At 50.3% G+C, this 15,962-nt stretch overlaps 2 protein-coding genes across 5 annotated transcripts; one reads left to right on the top strand and one right to left on the bottom strand.

Moving 5' to 3' along the window:
* The first annotated feature begins 141 nt into the window (after window positions 1-141).
* LOC122394334 lies at window positions 142-4,371 on the top strand. Its single transcript, XM_043391136.1, has 3 exons — window positions 142-2,031; window positions 2,371-2,501; window positions 2,859-4,371. Exons 1-3 carry the CDS (start codon window positions 377-379, stop codon window positions 2,873-2,875), a joined length of 1,803 nt encoding a protein of 600 aa, XP_043247071.1. The 5' UTR covers window positions 142-376; the 3' UTR covers window positions 2,876-4,371.
* LOC122394333 (F-box/WD repeat-containing protein 5-like) lies at window positions 3,430-12,400 on the bottom strand. 4 transcript variants are annotated; one of them, XM_043391134.1, is made up of 14 exons: window positions 12,380-12,400; window positions 11,194-11,319; window positions 10,405-10,449; window positions 9,910-10,069; window positions 9,432-9,592; window positions 8,912-9,086; window positions 8,494-8,636; window positions 7,946-8,275; window positions 7,694-7,772; window positions 7,235-7,478; window positions 6,740-6,845; window positions 6,395-6,501; window positions 5,956-6,106; window positions 3,430-5,465 (listed from the first exon to the last, which is right to left on the bottom strand). In XM_043391134.1, the coding sequence occupies exons 2-14, from the start codon at window positions 11,233-11,235 to the stop codon at window positions 5,343-5,345; spliced, it is 1,866 nt and encodes a 621-aa protein (XP_043247069.1). In that variant the 5' UTR covers window positions 11,236-11,319; window positions 12,380-12,400; the 3' UTR covers window positions 3,430-5,342. The 4 variants fall into 4 exon arrangements, with proteins under 4 accessions (XP_043247069.1, XP_043247068.1, XP_043247070.1 ...); XM_043391133.1 differs by lacking the exon at window positions 12,380-12,400 and adding an exon at window positions 11,603-12,124 and having other exon boundaries at window positions 11,194-11,256; XM_043391135.1 differs by lacking the exon at window positions 12,380-12,400 and adding an exon at window positions 11,603-11,908 and having other exon boundaries at window positions 11,194-11,260.
* Window positions 12,401-15,962: the final 3,562 nt, after the last annotated feature.

Genomic DNA, 15,962 nt, shown 5'->3' with positions numbered 1-15,962 from the left:
TGATGACATTGCGGCATTGGTGTGCACACTTTGGTACGCACTTTGAATTACATGAGAGAAGGACGGGGAAAAAGTTATGGGGAGCTATGGAATGAAAAGCACGAGCGAGAAAACTTCCAAAATAAACGCAAACCGGTTTTCGAATTATCTGGCAGATAATATGGCGCGGCAACACGACTCGTTCAGAGAAAATATGAACAACATGGATAATCTGACTCATTCACAAGAATATATCTAAAGAAATTTGCTTATAATGTTGGAACTAATTATACATAATAAGATGTGTCGTGGTCAGTCAGATATCCATAAAAGATCAGCTATGCGCATGAATATGAACAATACAAATCACTGAGATACGTGAAATCCCAGAACAAACATGTCTAGAAACAACTCATTTCCTCCTATCGAAAAGCGTTCGAGCAAACTAACAGCAAGCGACCTATCCGGAGAAATGACCATTGACCAGTTCTTGGCGAAGTACTCCCAGCTTTCCGCCACCAAAAAGGAAGAGCCCTACGTGAGCAGAACGCCGTCTCCGATGGCGGCCGCAAGGGTCGCCAGTAATCTTCGGCGCACGTCCATTCGGCGGCTTCACTCTAGCAAGGCCGGCGTCCGCGCGGGTCAGTCGCCCGAGGACGGGGCTCGCGGCGGAGCGGGAGGCGGGAGCGACCGGCCGCTCAGCCGCTCCGAACAGGCTCTCCTGCTGACGGAGCGCAGCGCCGTGCTGCTCGACCTGCCGTCGGCCACAGGCAGCGACGAGAACATGTCCAACGGCGACTCGGCCCGCTCCACGGACCGCAGCGGCAGGCACGCCACCAAGTACCAGCAGTCACCCAGCCCGGACAACCGGCGCGGCGACAAGCCGCCGCCGCCGCGCCGCAAGAGCCTGCTGGAGCGCTGGGAGGAGGTGCAGGCGTCGCGGCCCCGCCCGCTGTCAGGCGAGAGCACGGACTCCCAGTTCGAGGACGACGCCTACCCGTACCGCCCGCGGATCAACACGCGCGGCAGCAGCCAGGAGACGGGCTTCGAGCCGACACCTGGCGACGAGGCGGCGCAGCGGCCGCCCAGCGGGGTCGACTCGCTGGCCACGCCTCGCTCGGGTCCGCGGCCGCTGTCCAGTAGCAGCACCGGAGCCTCGTCAGCCCGCAGCGAGCCCTCTGACCGGGCGGCACAGTCACCGGCAGTGCCGCCTGGACACTCGCTATTCGACAGCGGTAACGTCGAGACCATCGATGACGTCATTGATTCTTTACTAACGTCACGATCGACGCAGGTGTCACGATCACGTCACAAGGCACGCGACCGAGAGGCCGACTTCAACTGGGACCAGGTAGACCGTTCCTCCCACCCTGTAATAGAGACGGTGAGATTCCCCGAGCCCATCAAAGCCACCTCTCCTCCTGCGGTGAACGAGTACGAGCGGTACGGGGTCAGTCGGCCGCGACCCGTCACCTCTGCCACTGAGGTGCTGGAGCGACTTTCCCAGGTGATGTCCACACAGCGCGTCCACCGCGGCGGCGCCACACCGGGCCGGGAGGAGGAGCAGCGGCCGGCTGAGGTCGGAGAGCCCCGTGAGGAGACTGTCAGCCAGCGGCCGCCGTCGGGCCGCGCTCCTGCCGTGCTCCGTTCGCCGCGGGCCCGGCCGGCGGTACACCGCGCGCCGGAGGCCGCGCCGCTGGCACCCACCAGCCCCGGCCGCCGGGGCCACCAGCCGGTCACGGCGGCCGTCGGCTGGCACGGCGCCGGGCCTCCCAAACCGCCTCGGCTGGCCGATCGTCGGTGGTCGGGCCCGCCTGCTGTGGGTGCCGAGCGGCGCTCCGAGGAGCCCGTGCTGCCCTCCTGGCTGGAGCCCGGCGGAGCAGCCTCGGATGACGAGGACGGCCGGCGCACTGCCGTGTTCGAGCTGGAACCGAACGGGGCGGACGGCGGCGGCCCGTCGGCCGTCATCCGGACGTCGTCACCGGACCTGGACCGGCCGCCGCGGGAGGCCTTCTGCGCCGTGTCGCCCAACTGGACGGCGCCCCGGAGCAGGTCAGTCATGCGAGCAGAGAGACAGGTGCGGAGGAGCACAGCGATGTTACTCACCACTCAGAGAGGTCACTACTTCCCAACGTCAAAAGGAGAGAGGAGTTATTTAATGACAGGTATAGCATCTCTGTCGAGCCTGTAATATCCAAGTTGTAGGTACGAAACTTCCTCCAAACAGTCGTAGGATTTTCACTTCTAACGAACACACCCACTCCTGTCCGCTCTGTCCCGCCCTGACTCCACTAGCCACTCATCCGTGCCCTGGTCGCCCACCAAAACTTGATTACCCTGTCCTGTACTATCCTGGTCAAATCCCCACCCATTCCCGTCGCCTGTCTGCAGGACGTCTGGTAACGAGTCGGACGGCCTGGTGGACCCCACGCTCACACAGAGGCTCCTGTGGCGTCAGATCCTGCGCTGGACGGCCGTCACTACGTCTGTGCTCATCGCCGCTGCAGCCATCACCCTCCTAGGTAACTAAGCACGTGAGATAAAATCATCGGTAGCCTAGCCAGCCACGTAGCAGGGCCCACCCACTGAATGGCTGTCAGCAGCTGTCAGATCCCCGTCCATGCATATCTCGAACGTAAGAGGAAGACAACCTCAGAACACAATAACCAGTAGAGAACTTTGTGAAGCCAGGACACTGAAAGACATAGGGCGAACTTTATGAAGCCAGACACTGCAACACATCGATGTCATCCATGGGTTGCAGCCTCTCACGATTTATGAATGTAACCAGTGGGAGTTAACACACGGGGGGGGGGGATGTCACCTGACAGCATTGGCAGGTACCGGGCTGACCACCGACCCCCTGCTGTATGTTGCAGTGTTTCTGCTACTGTGACCGTCCTGTCCTTCCGGTGGACCCGCCGAAACTGCCACTGGGCTGTGTGAGCCGCGTCATGGTGAGGACACACTGAAAGCAGTCAGAAGGATGGACGGACGAAGGGGATGTGCCAATGGACGGGAGGAGACCCACTCGGGCGGCAGCACCTGGCTCATCCATCCAGCGAGACCAGTGAAGATGCATTATAGCTTGTTTTATTCTGTGCTGGCCTGATGCTTGCAAAAGTCCACTGCAGGCCATACGATTGTCGTAGCACCCCACATAATGATGTTGATTGACTGGATGTGATGGTTCTGCGTGTGCAATGTGTCACGGATAGAGTAGCTTCTCGAACCAGTAACATCCGATCGGTGCGCCAGGGACGACGATGGAAAGATGTTTCGGGCTGAACTGTCTGTGGCTTATGCGTGATTTGATGTGCGTATGCGTGGGTAAATGTACCGAGACGAATGGCCAGCACAGGGTATCAGTCGATCTGTAATGTCGATATGTGATGTGTCAACATCGACAAGAGAAGTGATAAGCAGCCCAGGCAAAGAGCGGCGAACCGGTTAAATATAAAATAGACTGTATTACACAGCACCACCCAGCACGCGGCTAAACAATCCGGCATAAGGCGTCTACCAACGAGTACATATATCGATGAGTGCGCTCCGACAGTGGCATATGTGAATCATTTGTAAATAAAGCAGCACGTCTTAACACCCTCCATTGCACAGCTAGTGCCGGGCAAACGGGCTCCAGCGAGTACACACAGATAACGAACAAAACAACACACACAGATTGAAGACACAGATATTATGTGGATGACTAATGTAGAAATCAGTCACCCACCTTGTGAAATCTGCTGAAAATCGTACAGACTATTGGCCGAATATGCCGGCAAAACAGCTAATTCTACGATCAATTGATATCCTTCGGATCAATTTCTGCCAATGGTATATCCCACTGACATATCACAAGATTTGATCAGAAATACGCTGGTTTTGTTACCAGGGTAGGCTTTGTTGTAGCTGGGAGCTGGTTTTGTTACCAGGGTAGGCTTTGTTGTCGCTGGGACCACGGTAGCGACAGGCGGTGGGGGCGACATGTTTTCTGCTGCGAACACCACGTACGAAAGGGAGCGGACAGACAAAAGCGGCTTTGACTGGTGTCAACAGCTGACTAAGCGTGGTGCATATCTTGCAACTCGATTGTGTACAATGTAACCGCAATGTGCTGTGATCCGTCTCAGTTCACAGCTTTTTGGTGGCTTCACAAGTAATTGTGGTGTGACTCTGGACTACAGACCGACCGTAAAGACGTCAAGAGACGTGCGAAGACGGTGCTGTATGATCATAAGCCACAATATGTAGTGCAAGAGTTTTATACTGTGGCTGTAATAACATGACTACGAATCACAGAGTGACTGTAGCTCGAACAAATTAATAAAATGTCTTTTTTCAGTGACAATCATAGCTACAGCGGACGTTTGAATAAAGCTAATAGTTGAATGAAGTGGGATATACCACTATGTGGCCTGAACACTGGGCTCCAAATATACCGTCGAGACGAGCCAAGCCGTCCGAAGGCACTCGCTCTCCGTAGAACTTCGGCTGATAGGTCGCTCATTACGTGAACTCGGAAAAATTGTGGACGGGAGACGACAGAACCCTTTATAGTCCAATTCGACCAGTGTGGCCAGACTGATTCATTTGTCAGCCAGATGCCTCTCATTTGGTTTTCAATCACAACTCATACCCCCTAAATGACAATCTAGCAACAACACAATCGATTATACGAAGCTACAGTCATCAATCTACGAATAGTGACAAGCTCGCTACTTAACACACTTTAAAAAACCCTTGTAAAAGCAAAACAAGTTACACAACCATTCCTTCGATGACGAACCACAAATATTGGCTCGTTTTGAGGTTCCGACTCGGTTACTATTGTCTCAAGTCTCGACTAAGGAGGGCAAGACTCCCGAGACACATCAGTCTCGAATTAAGCTCCAAATCGCCGCTGAATTAACCCAGTGTCAATCCCATGATCAGCATCAGTACCTACCCAGGCTCAAAGTTCCGGCCTCGTCCTCATAAGCTCTCGGCAATCGTCGCTTCTGACGGGTGGAGTTGACGGACCCTCTCCTCCCGGAGACCTACAGGACTTCACAAATAGCACCTCCCGAACTGCGTCTCCGCGCTACTCTGGGAAGTGGGAGATGACTTTCGAGACCATCCCCCTACTGATGTGGACCGCCCACCAGAACTAACTTACTCTCCGGTAGCGGCATACCACGCGGGCCGACCCGGCCCACCATACGATATCACAGAAAACAGTTAGTCAGTAGCACACTCCGAAGCACCACCAATGCGATGAACACTCGGCAAGGCACTGACGACTCTTTAGTGCCCTGGCACTGACTACCGCGCCTGCCCTCCGCGGCGGCGGCGGTAGTAGGCTGCAGTGCAAAACCTCACCGCTAGGTGGCAGTAGTGTGGGCTCGCCGCCGCGGCCGCGGCCGTCTGGTGCGGTGTTTGATACAGTGAGGTAGGTCTGCAGTGTCTATGCCGTTCTGCTCACAGTTGAGCCGAGAACGCCAGACCTGAAGACGGCGGGATAGAATCAGGGCAGTGTCCACCAGTTCGGCCAAGGAGGGTAGTCAGACAGTGTCCAATCCACCCAGGGAGGTCGGTAGAGTCGGGTAGTCTCCAGTATTTCGCTGGACGAGGGGAGAGAGATTTTCCAGTCCAACCCAGCATGAAAGAGGTGTCACGTCCCCCGCCTAGGCAGGGAGGGAATGGGTACCACATCCCCAAAGAGGAGGTGTCAAACTATCACGTCCCCGGAGAGACCCAGGAACTTACTGAGAAGGATGGTGTATATTTGAAGAATCCCTTAGACTTTCCAAAGACGTAAGAACTGGTCTAGCCGTCCTCAGCTGTTCACTAATGAACTATAGTCCAACAGCTATCAGTCATTGAGATCCAGTACCTCAGAAGCCCAACCATTTCGCTTCTCATCTACAACACGTATCAACCCCTGCCAGTGAACGTCTGTTTCCTCCCTCCCCTCCCCCGCCCTGGGTCGCTCACCTTCACAGTCCGGTCGTCCGAGACGGTGACCATCATTCCCGGGTCAGCCGGGTTGAAGGCCACCGCGTTCACCACGTCCGCGTGGGGGTAGCGGCTCAGACAAACGGCGTGGTGACGGTCCCACAGGTAGGCGTGCTTGTCCTCGGCGCCGCTGGAGGCATAGGGTCAGCTTCAGAGGTTGGAAGAGTAAGAAATTTTACAAAACATCCAGGGACGGAGAGAGAGGAAAAGGGTGAGAACGAGACAGCAAAAGAGACGGAGAGGAGAGATCACAACGGATGTAATCGAGAATAATGCTTGCTCTCATCACCAGATGTGGACCTCATAACATGTTGCAAATGGGTCTGTCAAACACTTTCACTTATAACTCGCCGAGTAGGGCTAGCAAAATGCCGCGAGGCGGGATAACCACTCTACTGCCGGAGTTACACACACTCACCTCGCCACGAAATGTTTGGTGACGTCCACGAACAGAAAGAAGCAGCCTTCGTTGCAGGTATAGGCACGGTGAGCACGGTAAGACTTGCCAATCTGCTTCTTGGTCGCCTGACAACAGAAAAACACAACTTCGTCAAGAAAAAATAGCGTAAGCAAAGCATTCTTTATAACTGACGCATAAGATAGCCAATCATGCCTATGGACGATGGTAAGCACGTTGCCTGACAACACACAACAGGTATCGATAGCAGACACCACGTCAGCACTGCTGCAAACATCAACCATCCCATCCCATCAACTTCACACATCATCAATCGTTGAAGTTTAGTGACGACTGACGACGTACCACATCGATGACGTGAATGTCGATCTCCCGAGCAATTGGCGGCGGATCGCGCGGGTTGCGGATGACGTAATTCTCAGGCCACGGTCGCGTGTTGACAAACAGGTACCTGACGACCAGGGAGGTCACATAGAGGTCAGAGGTCACCCGCGCAGGTCAAATGGGAGACATACCTAACAGTACAGTAAAATACAACCTGTAATCTGTATGCAGTTATAAACCTGTCAAATGCTGAATAAGAATGTGACATACAGGTGAGCAATTGAGCTAGCCATGGTGACCCAAGACCACTGATAACATGCCATGAACCAATGATAATCTCATCCCCTCCATCATCCGTACAAAACAGCCCAGCCCGGCCACCGCCCCATGCCCGTCTACTGGCTTCTCATTCAGATTGAGACATGAGCTATCAAAGTTACCCAGAGCAGTGATACTGCACCATGCAGCACTCTACCAGTTAATCCATATGACCCCTGTTTCGGCCGACACACTGACCTCTGGTTTGGACTGAGACACATGCCGATGATGTGTCCGTGCAGGTCGATCACGTGATCCACACTGTCAAACTGGTCACACACCGACTCCCAGTCGTTATAGTCGGGCTCTGGCGGCGGCACGCCGGCAGCACGCAGCTCCTCGTGTAGCTGCTCGGCTCGGCGACGGAACTCGACACGCTCACGCAGTGACGGACCAGGAGCGATTCGAGTCTGGATCCGAAAACCATCCAGACGCTTGAAGCCTGAATGAGGGTGGAAGAGGGACGTTAAAAAGTGATGTGAAATGATGCACTAGTTAGCAAGCAGATTGCGCCTTTAACGGCAGCAAGTATCGTCCGTAAATCAAGATGAAAACATCAGAATTCAGTTTTAAATGTATGACGAGACATTAAAAAAGGACCATGGAGCGTAAAAACCAATCATGAGCTTCGAGGGATTTACAAGAAAAGGCACACACCAATTTGATGCGGTGTGTAAGTTTTTGATCCAGTTGTGAAGATCAAATATTTCACTCGTCGCTTCTCCTCCTTCCCTGGCTGAAATCATTGAAAGAAAACGGTCACATTAAATACAGATCATGACAAAATAAGCATATAATTTCATCATAAAACGATTGTGAATACGAGAACACATGAACGTCAACTAGGAACCACTGCGAATTACCTCCTACTCATTGGTCGACCCGCTCCCATGACACCCACCCACTCACCATCCTCGTCTCATCACCCGCTGCCGCGCCGACCGGCGGCCGCGGTGGCGGCGGGGGCTCTCCGGTATCCATCAGCTGTTGGCCGGCCTCCCCATCCGGCTCCACCTCGCGCCATCCCAGGCCCACCCAGCGCTGGCCGGGCGGCGCGGCGGCGCGCGACATCGGGTTACCGGTCTGTGCGCGCTCAGCAATCTCCCCGTCCCAGATCACCGACGGCTGCACGGAGAACTCGGCGATCCGTAGCATCCGGCAGAAGCACACGTTGCCGTTGAAGAAGCGGAACATGGGCTGCACGATTGAGATGTGCTCTGAGGTGATCTCCTGATTCGCCTGCAAACGACCGGGGCGAGAGGTCATTATAAAGGGAAAGTTCACGATACAAAATGCACCAATGGCACGAAAACTATTAAAGCTAAAACTGATATACTTTACCTAAGACTGCAGGTAGCTTGGATGATCACTAATTCCAGTTAGGCCTAAAGTTATTGTTACTGGGACACAAACATCTCACATTTCTGGCACGATCGTAGTTCAGACGGCCAGTTTACCTTGTTGAGCCACAGTTTGGACTCTGAGACCGTGTCGTGGCTGAGCCACCGCAGCTGACCCGACACAACATACTCGCTGTTGAACCAGGTGCCGAAAATGTCGTAGGGCTTGTTCTCAATCCGACACTGCAGCTCAAACTCATCTGGAGGTGGAGGAAAACATGGAGATAGGACATGAGCCACATAACATGAAGATCACTTCTTCGGCAAGCGGTCTAGGCTATGCTGATGAAAACTGTCGCATTCACAGACACCACAATATTCCAATTGATAATTGAATAATGAATAGCAATCTCAATGCGGGGTCATCCTACCCGTATCATTCCTGCCAATATATTACACTTTTATTATCCTAGCCCGACGGCCCCGAGCAGCATACCACCATCAATATCCACTATCCACCCCGTCCGAGACCTACCGTCCACAGTGAAGACGGCAATCTCTCCAGTGATGCTGTGGTCTCCCAGATGCACTCCGGACACGAGCAGAAGCGAGTCATCGGCGTTAAACTCGGAGAACTGAGTGTACTTCCAGCCGAATATACGCATGTCACGGTACTGTCGGATCCGTACCGGGTGCGCTGCGTCCCAGAGCTGTGAGAAGGGGATGAGGGCGTCAGTTTCACTGGCCTCCAAAGTGAGTCAGTGACATAGCGTACAGAGGTGGCCGTCCACATACTAAATACCCGCCGGAAGGTTACGCATTTATGTGGAGGCAGACAACTAGCCGCCTGATTTCGCATGTGGCAGCTTCGCCTTGTCAGCTTCCAGCATCGTAAGCCACATGAAATGGGGCTGCTATCTTTCTTGCCAGCCCTCTGCCAGCTTTCTTAAAAGGATGCTCCATAAGATGCTTGGGTAATAAACTAAAACTGAACTTCATCTATCATTCCTCCTTAGTTACCTACCAGGATATGTGGGACTGTCCGGGTTACTCACCAAGACATGGCCATCCTTGGAGCAGGTGGCGAAGTGACGTCCGTCGTGCGAGAAGGACACGTGCAGCACCTGATGGTCGTGGTCGTGCAGCTCGTCCGTCAGAAAGCACGGCGTCGTCTCCACAACGCGACGGTACTCGCTGCGCCACGTCACACTGCCACCTGGCGGCCGAACGGCGAGTTACTCTCCGGCCGGGAAGGAAAGGCATCCGGGCGAAGGTCGTAAACATTCAGTTTGTAAACATAGAGGTTTGCGTGCAAGATCTTTGGATGAGAAAGGTTCGCATGGGACGATGTTCGTAAAAAGAAAAGGCTCCTCAAGAAAAGTTCCATTAGCAAATTTTTGCATAGGTTGAGGCTCGTAAGTCGTATGGGAAAAGTTATCAATGATTCGAATGAAGACCCCTCACGTCCCCAACCGTCCCCTTCCCAAAAAATCTGCAAAATGCTGTAATCGTTGTGCCCAACTGCCCACTGACCAGTTTTGGTTGGCTTAGGCAGCTTGCAGGCAGTGACATCGAGGCCAAAGTCCTCTGCGAACTTGTGTTTCCAGAGGAGGATGTCGTGAACGGCCTCGGTCCAGCCGCGGCAGACGCGGCCGCAGCGGCCGATCGAGCTCACATCCAGGTAACTGAATATCTGCAGCGACAGGCAGACAGCCGACAGGCACCAGATGTGAGGGGGGCAGAGCCACTGCAGCAGCGACCCAACAGGCAGTGAAAGACCACCCAAACACAGCTGCAGACAATCTGACAAATGGAATTTTAAGGTTATTCCAGCAATCAAAACTCAAAAAACATATTACAGACATCATTGTAGCTCTAAATGAAAACAATTTTGATATAGCGATATTCATTACTTAAAAGTTTGCTCTTGGTCAGTCCATGTTTTACATTATATAAAAGAAAGACAAATTCATGTAATTGCAAACATTCTATCTTAATTGTGATCTGAATTGTTCTTTTTGCACCCACCTGTGCCAACACTTCATGGGGTAAGGTGCTCCATCCTGAATTCACCTGTAACACATGAGGCATAATGCACAGTGAATAGGAGTGCAAATCACATCAGAGTGGCAAGGCCAATTCAAAGGTTTATATCTTGACATTGCATAGCCATTTACTTACAAAAAAATAGGCATTCGAAACACTTTTAAGAACACATATAAAACTCAAGACTACAAAACTACTTGTATTTTGACAAACAGCTGAAAATTTATTAAGTTTGAATTGTTTAAAATTGGTACATAACTACATAAGCATAAAAATATGTGAATTAATGCTAGGTATGGCATGGAACACTTAAAGGAAACAGTTCACTTTCCTGAAATTAGTATTTTCCTATGGATTTACGATTTTTTATGCTCAAAATGATCAGAAAATAAAATAAATCCTTTTTGTAAAAACAATTATTTTCTATATTTTAATATAGGACGAACTATATTCTATGTAAAATAATGATTGACGCGGAAGCTTATTACGCGTTGACCAATCATATTGCGTAGTTCAAACCTACGCATGCTGCATTAGCTGTAAGCAGCATGCTGATTGGCTGACGATGACGTGGCTGCATTCCTGTGCAAGGCACACATTCCTCTGCAAGGCACTCTTTTCGGAACGAGAAATGGAATATCTTCGTCTAGGGTGATCGTTGAGCCGTAAAAGCTCCTGATTTGTGCTAGTCTCAGCTCAAGCTACGAAACTGCTATTCCAGTTCAAAATCCCATGTTAAAAGTGAACTATTTCCTTTAAGCACAAACTCACCAAACCCTGCTCTGGCATTGCCTCATCTGTAGTGATGTCCATTTTAATTGATGCTGGCCAGGTCTTTCTTGCAAAACAATAAGCATCAGAACATCATAATCCTTGTCATATGATAACCATCTGAAACTAATACTGATGAACACTGAATAGTATAGCTAGAACTCTTCAATTTTATATTGAATTCACGAATATGATAACATCTGAAATGAACCATGACATGACTGCAACGCAACATAACAACTGAAACATTGAGCTAATGAATGGTGTCACATTGTGCCAGCCTGAAGCTGAAGTGTGAGCTACAGCACTGGCAAAGCACTTTCAAAATCAAAATGCTTTGAAGAATCAATGTGGCCAGTCTGCCAGTTGCCACCAGGCACTAGCCTATCAAATAACCAGTGTGCCTCACCTCACCAGTGTGGATTTCCGAAGCCCATGATGCTATTATTATACATTTATTTCTCGTAAGGATGGTGGCAAACTTTCTTGAACTGGAATGCATGGAATGGTGTGGTCTTTTGGCTCACTTTCTATCTCATGGTCTGGCACTGGCGCATCATTGCGGATACCCTTTACTGATTCCTCTCAATGATTTTGACTAAGTTGAGCCCGTTGAGGCCATGGGGCTGCAGCCTGCAATTGAATCCAATTTGATATGATTGTGATCCTTAGCCTACGCCCCATAGAGGAGGGGAAATGGGAACGGGCCCATGTACTTTTCCATAGATATCTCCTTAACAGCTGGAGATATCACCAGCAAACATTCAGGACCCCTCCAGGCATCTATTTTACACATTGTGACCAATTTTTTTTTTCAGGGGCTATGGCAATTTGGCCACAAATGACATCAGAATGACCGATGACGTCAATGATACTAATTGCATACACATATGACTACCCTGAGCATAACAGCAAAAGCTTTTTCAGTCTCAGCCAGGCATTTCAATTTCTTGATTTCAGTCTACTTGCAAGTTGCATATTGATATTCTGAGTGTATTGTCATCGTCAGAATTATCAAAAAGCTTGAATTTCAAATAAACTAGCCTTATTGGTAGCCAAGGCCGTATAAAATTACGTAGGTTACTGTTTACCATAGGGCTCTAGCCTCTAAGCAAAAAACAAAAGTAATTAATTGTGTGAAAATATTAAAATAAAATAAAATAAACCCGAAAACCCCTCAACTCACGACCACAAACAGAGAAAGGCAATTTTTTTTTTTTTTTTTTTAGTGGCCACAACTTTCGTTTTTAGCCTCGCGAGGAGGTAGGCAAGCCGGGCCCATGAAGTGAGCCCGGTGGGCCGGTGGCCACTTTGTGCAGACAAAATGGGGAAACCCACACATATGCAACTTGGAGTAGCAAGGGGAGGAATTACAAGCGCCTCTTCACATTGGCCTAATAAAGGGGCGGGGAGGTTTACGTTCCATATGTGTGGGGAAAACCCCATTATTTACGTTACGACGTTTTTCCTACCTTCAATCTCACCTTTGCGGGTGAAGGTTCGCAGAAATGTGCTTCTCCCATAGGCTGGGGCTGAAGCCAGATGAATGTGAGTGGCTACGCTAAGTTACATAGCCGGACCCGGACCACAAACAATGGCGCACACGGTTGGCAGACAAGTTGGGTCAGAGCCGCGTGTGGTGATCTGATAGCGTTAGCCGAGTGCCTAGTCACGGACTGAGCGCCCTCTCGTACGCGAATAGAGGGTCAGCCAGGATTACGATGCAAGCTCAAGAGCTCAAGGTCCGGCCGAACTTCCAGACCCGATGCAGCAAGCATCTGCAAGCGTATGGAGTAGGGGGTCCAGGACTTGACACTTTCCCAGTTCAGGAGCCCCCACCGATTGGTGAAGGGTGTTGAGCACGCCCTCTAGGTCCAGCCGCACTTCCAGACCCGGAGGAGCCCCTACCGTATTGCACGTGTGTGGGACTAGCACTCGAACTACGTGTTGGGTAGGCGGTCCGGGCCTGGTCGCTCCTCCAGGACCGGTACCGCACACCCTGTTGTGCAGTGTGAGGGGCCATTTGGTCTAGCCGTTGTTGCAGACCTGACCGTCGATATCAGTCGGTTTATATCTTGTTAGAAAAAGGCGAATTGATGACAAAGTCCAGCACGAGGTCAGTGAGTGCTGGATCTTCGTCACCAAGTAGGGTGCGTAGGTCGTTTGCAAGACCGTGCGAGCGTAGATAGGCGTTCAGATGGCGACGGCCCTGGCTTAAAGCTGTGCAGCTAATCAGGATGTGTTCCACAGAGAGTCGTACATTGCACGTGGCGCATATTGGAGGTCCAGAGCGCTCAAACAAGTGGCTATGTGTCAACCGGGTGTGACCGCACCTGAGCCGACCTAATAGGATCTCCTTTTTCCTATTCCGTTGGTAGGATGAATGCCATTCACGTAATTTCGGTTTGATAGAGTACATATGATTTGCATGACTTTGCTCCCATTGCTTCTGAAGGAATTGAGAGAAACGGCTTTTCGTAATGTGAAGTACATCCCCAAGGGCTACTGGATAGTCCTCTGCGGTGGGGAGCATTGTTGCTTGTTTTGCCAATGAGTCAGCCAATTCATTACCAGCAATACCAGAGTGACCAGGGATCCACAGCAGGGTAACACATTGATTGGTTTGGAGAGAATGCAGCAGTTTACAAACTCTGTACACGCCGGGATGCGAAATATCATAGTCTCGTTGAAGAGCTTGTAGAGTAGATTTTGAGTCCGTACAAATGGTCGCCTGTGGGACCTCATTTTCCCTAATATGGCATAGGACTCTTTCAATGGCATACACTTCCGCAGAAAAAACTGTGAAGGAATCTGGCAGGCGGGCGGTGAACCTAAACGATGGGCCAACTGCCGCAGCTCCTACCCGGCCATTGAGGGCAGACCCGTCTGTAAAGAAAAATGAGTCATCCTGGTAATCGTTTCTGTATTCATGGAAACACATCTGGATATCGGTTTTGGATAAATTAGATTTAGTGGATGAGATTAAGAATGATATGGATGGAACGTTATAAACCCAGAAGGGGTATGGAGGGGGTCTCTTGGCTATATTTAGCGAAGGTATATTAAACATACCTCTCGCACAGCATATAGCCTGGGGAATAGAGGAAGTCCTATGTAGAGGCATCCGCATGGGAAATGTTCTGTGTGTCTCCATTGCTAGTAGTGCTGGATGGTTAGGAATGCTTTTGACCTTAAAATAATAGCGCAAAAGCAAAAAGGCTCTACGATCTGCTAGAGAGGGTAGATTGGTGTCAGCACGTAGGGCGAGAACAGGGGATGTTCGAAAACCACCCGTGATTATCCTCATGCAGGTACTTTGGATTGTTTCCAAACGCCTGCATAAAGTGGACGAGACATTGCTAAGAAGAAACCCGTTATATTCTAGTGTTGACCTAATCAAGCCGACATAGAGCATTTGGAGAGTCTTCCGATCTGCTCCCCACGTATATCCAGAAATGCACTTCAGAACGTTGAGTCGTTTCATGCATCTGGTGCGAATGTCGTCCACATGTGGTTGCATTGTTAGCCGAGAGTCAAGGGTAATCCCAAGAAACTTGTGGGTCCTTTGATAGGGGATCGGCACATTGTTTATTCGGGGAGAGTTTGTAAGCGATGGAACCGGGCCACGTTTAAAGATCATCATGATTGATTTGGGTGCTGAAAGGAAAAAGCCCCATGTTAAACACCAATTGGCGCAATGATCAATAGCTTTTTGAACGACTGAAAAGGAAATCTCACAATTTACATTCGAGCACCAAATGGCAAGGTCATCTGCAAATAGGGAGTGACGAATCGAAATCAGGGAACGAGGGAGGGTAAGAAATATATCATTTATAGACATGAGGAACAGTGTCGGAGAAAGAACACTTCCTTGGGGGACTCCATGTGCAAGAACGTGAGGGTTTGAGAGGGAATGTTGGCACCGGACGGTGAAGGAACGAGGTTGCATAAAATTGCAAAGGAACTTTGCAAGATGGCCACGAATGCCGAGGGCATGCAACTTATATATAACTGTGGATCTGTGAACCTTATTGAAGGCCGAACTGAGATCAAGAAACACAGCAACCGTTGTACGACGTAATTCCCAGTTAGCTCGTACGTCTGAGATTAGCCGACTAACATTGTCTGCGGTACTGTGCTGTCCTCTAAATCCACTCTGGAAGGGATCAATAAGCTCATTCGTTTCTAAGTAGAAACGCAGTCTGACATTAACCATCCTTTCAATGATTTTGCAGGCGCAGTTCGTTAGTGAAATTGGTCGGTAAGAGTCTACACAATGTCTATTCTTTCCTGGCTTCAATATAGGAATAATTATGCTTTGAAGCCAAGTTGGCGGAAAGGTATGGTTTAACCAGAGCTTATTTATAGCGCAAAGGAAGGTTGTAAGGTTCATCTCATTTAGATTGAGAAAGAAAGAGTAGGGTAGTCCATCAGGACCCACAGAGGTCTTGTCATCTGATTTGTCCAGCGCTATCTTAAGTTCCTTTAAAGTGAAAAGCTCATTGTAAGTCTCATTATTGTCCGATTGAAAATCGATGCCGTTCGTTAAATTAGTCAGAGTTTGATGGGTAAATGGATCATATATATCTGTTGATGAAATGTTCGCAAAATGTTGGGCAAATGCCTGGACAACATCATCACATTCAGAGATTCGTGTTCCGTTTATTTCTAGCTGAGGGAAAGATCGTAGCGTATTTCGATGTGATGAAAAAGTCCTGACTTGTCCCCAAACCTCTCCCAATGGGGTAGTTCGGTTACATTTAGCAGCA

Source organism: Amphibalanus amphitrite, unplaced genomic scaffold, assembly GCF_019059575.1.
Source record: "Amphibalanus amphitrite isolate SeventyFive unplaced genomic scaffold, NRLGWU_Aamphi_draft 000585F_arrow, whole genome shotgun sequence".
NCBI lineage: Eukaryota > Metazoa > Arthropoda > Thecostraca > Balanomorpha > Balanidae > Amphibalanus > Amphibalanus amphitrite.
The sequence above is the reverse complement of the archived record's forward strand: the minus strand, read 5'-3'. Positions and strand labels throughout refer to the sequence as shown.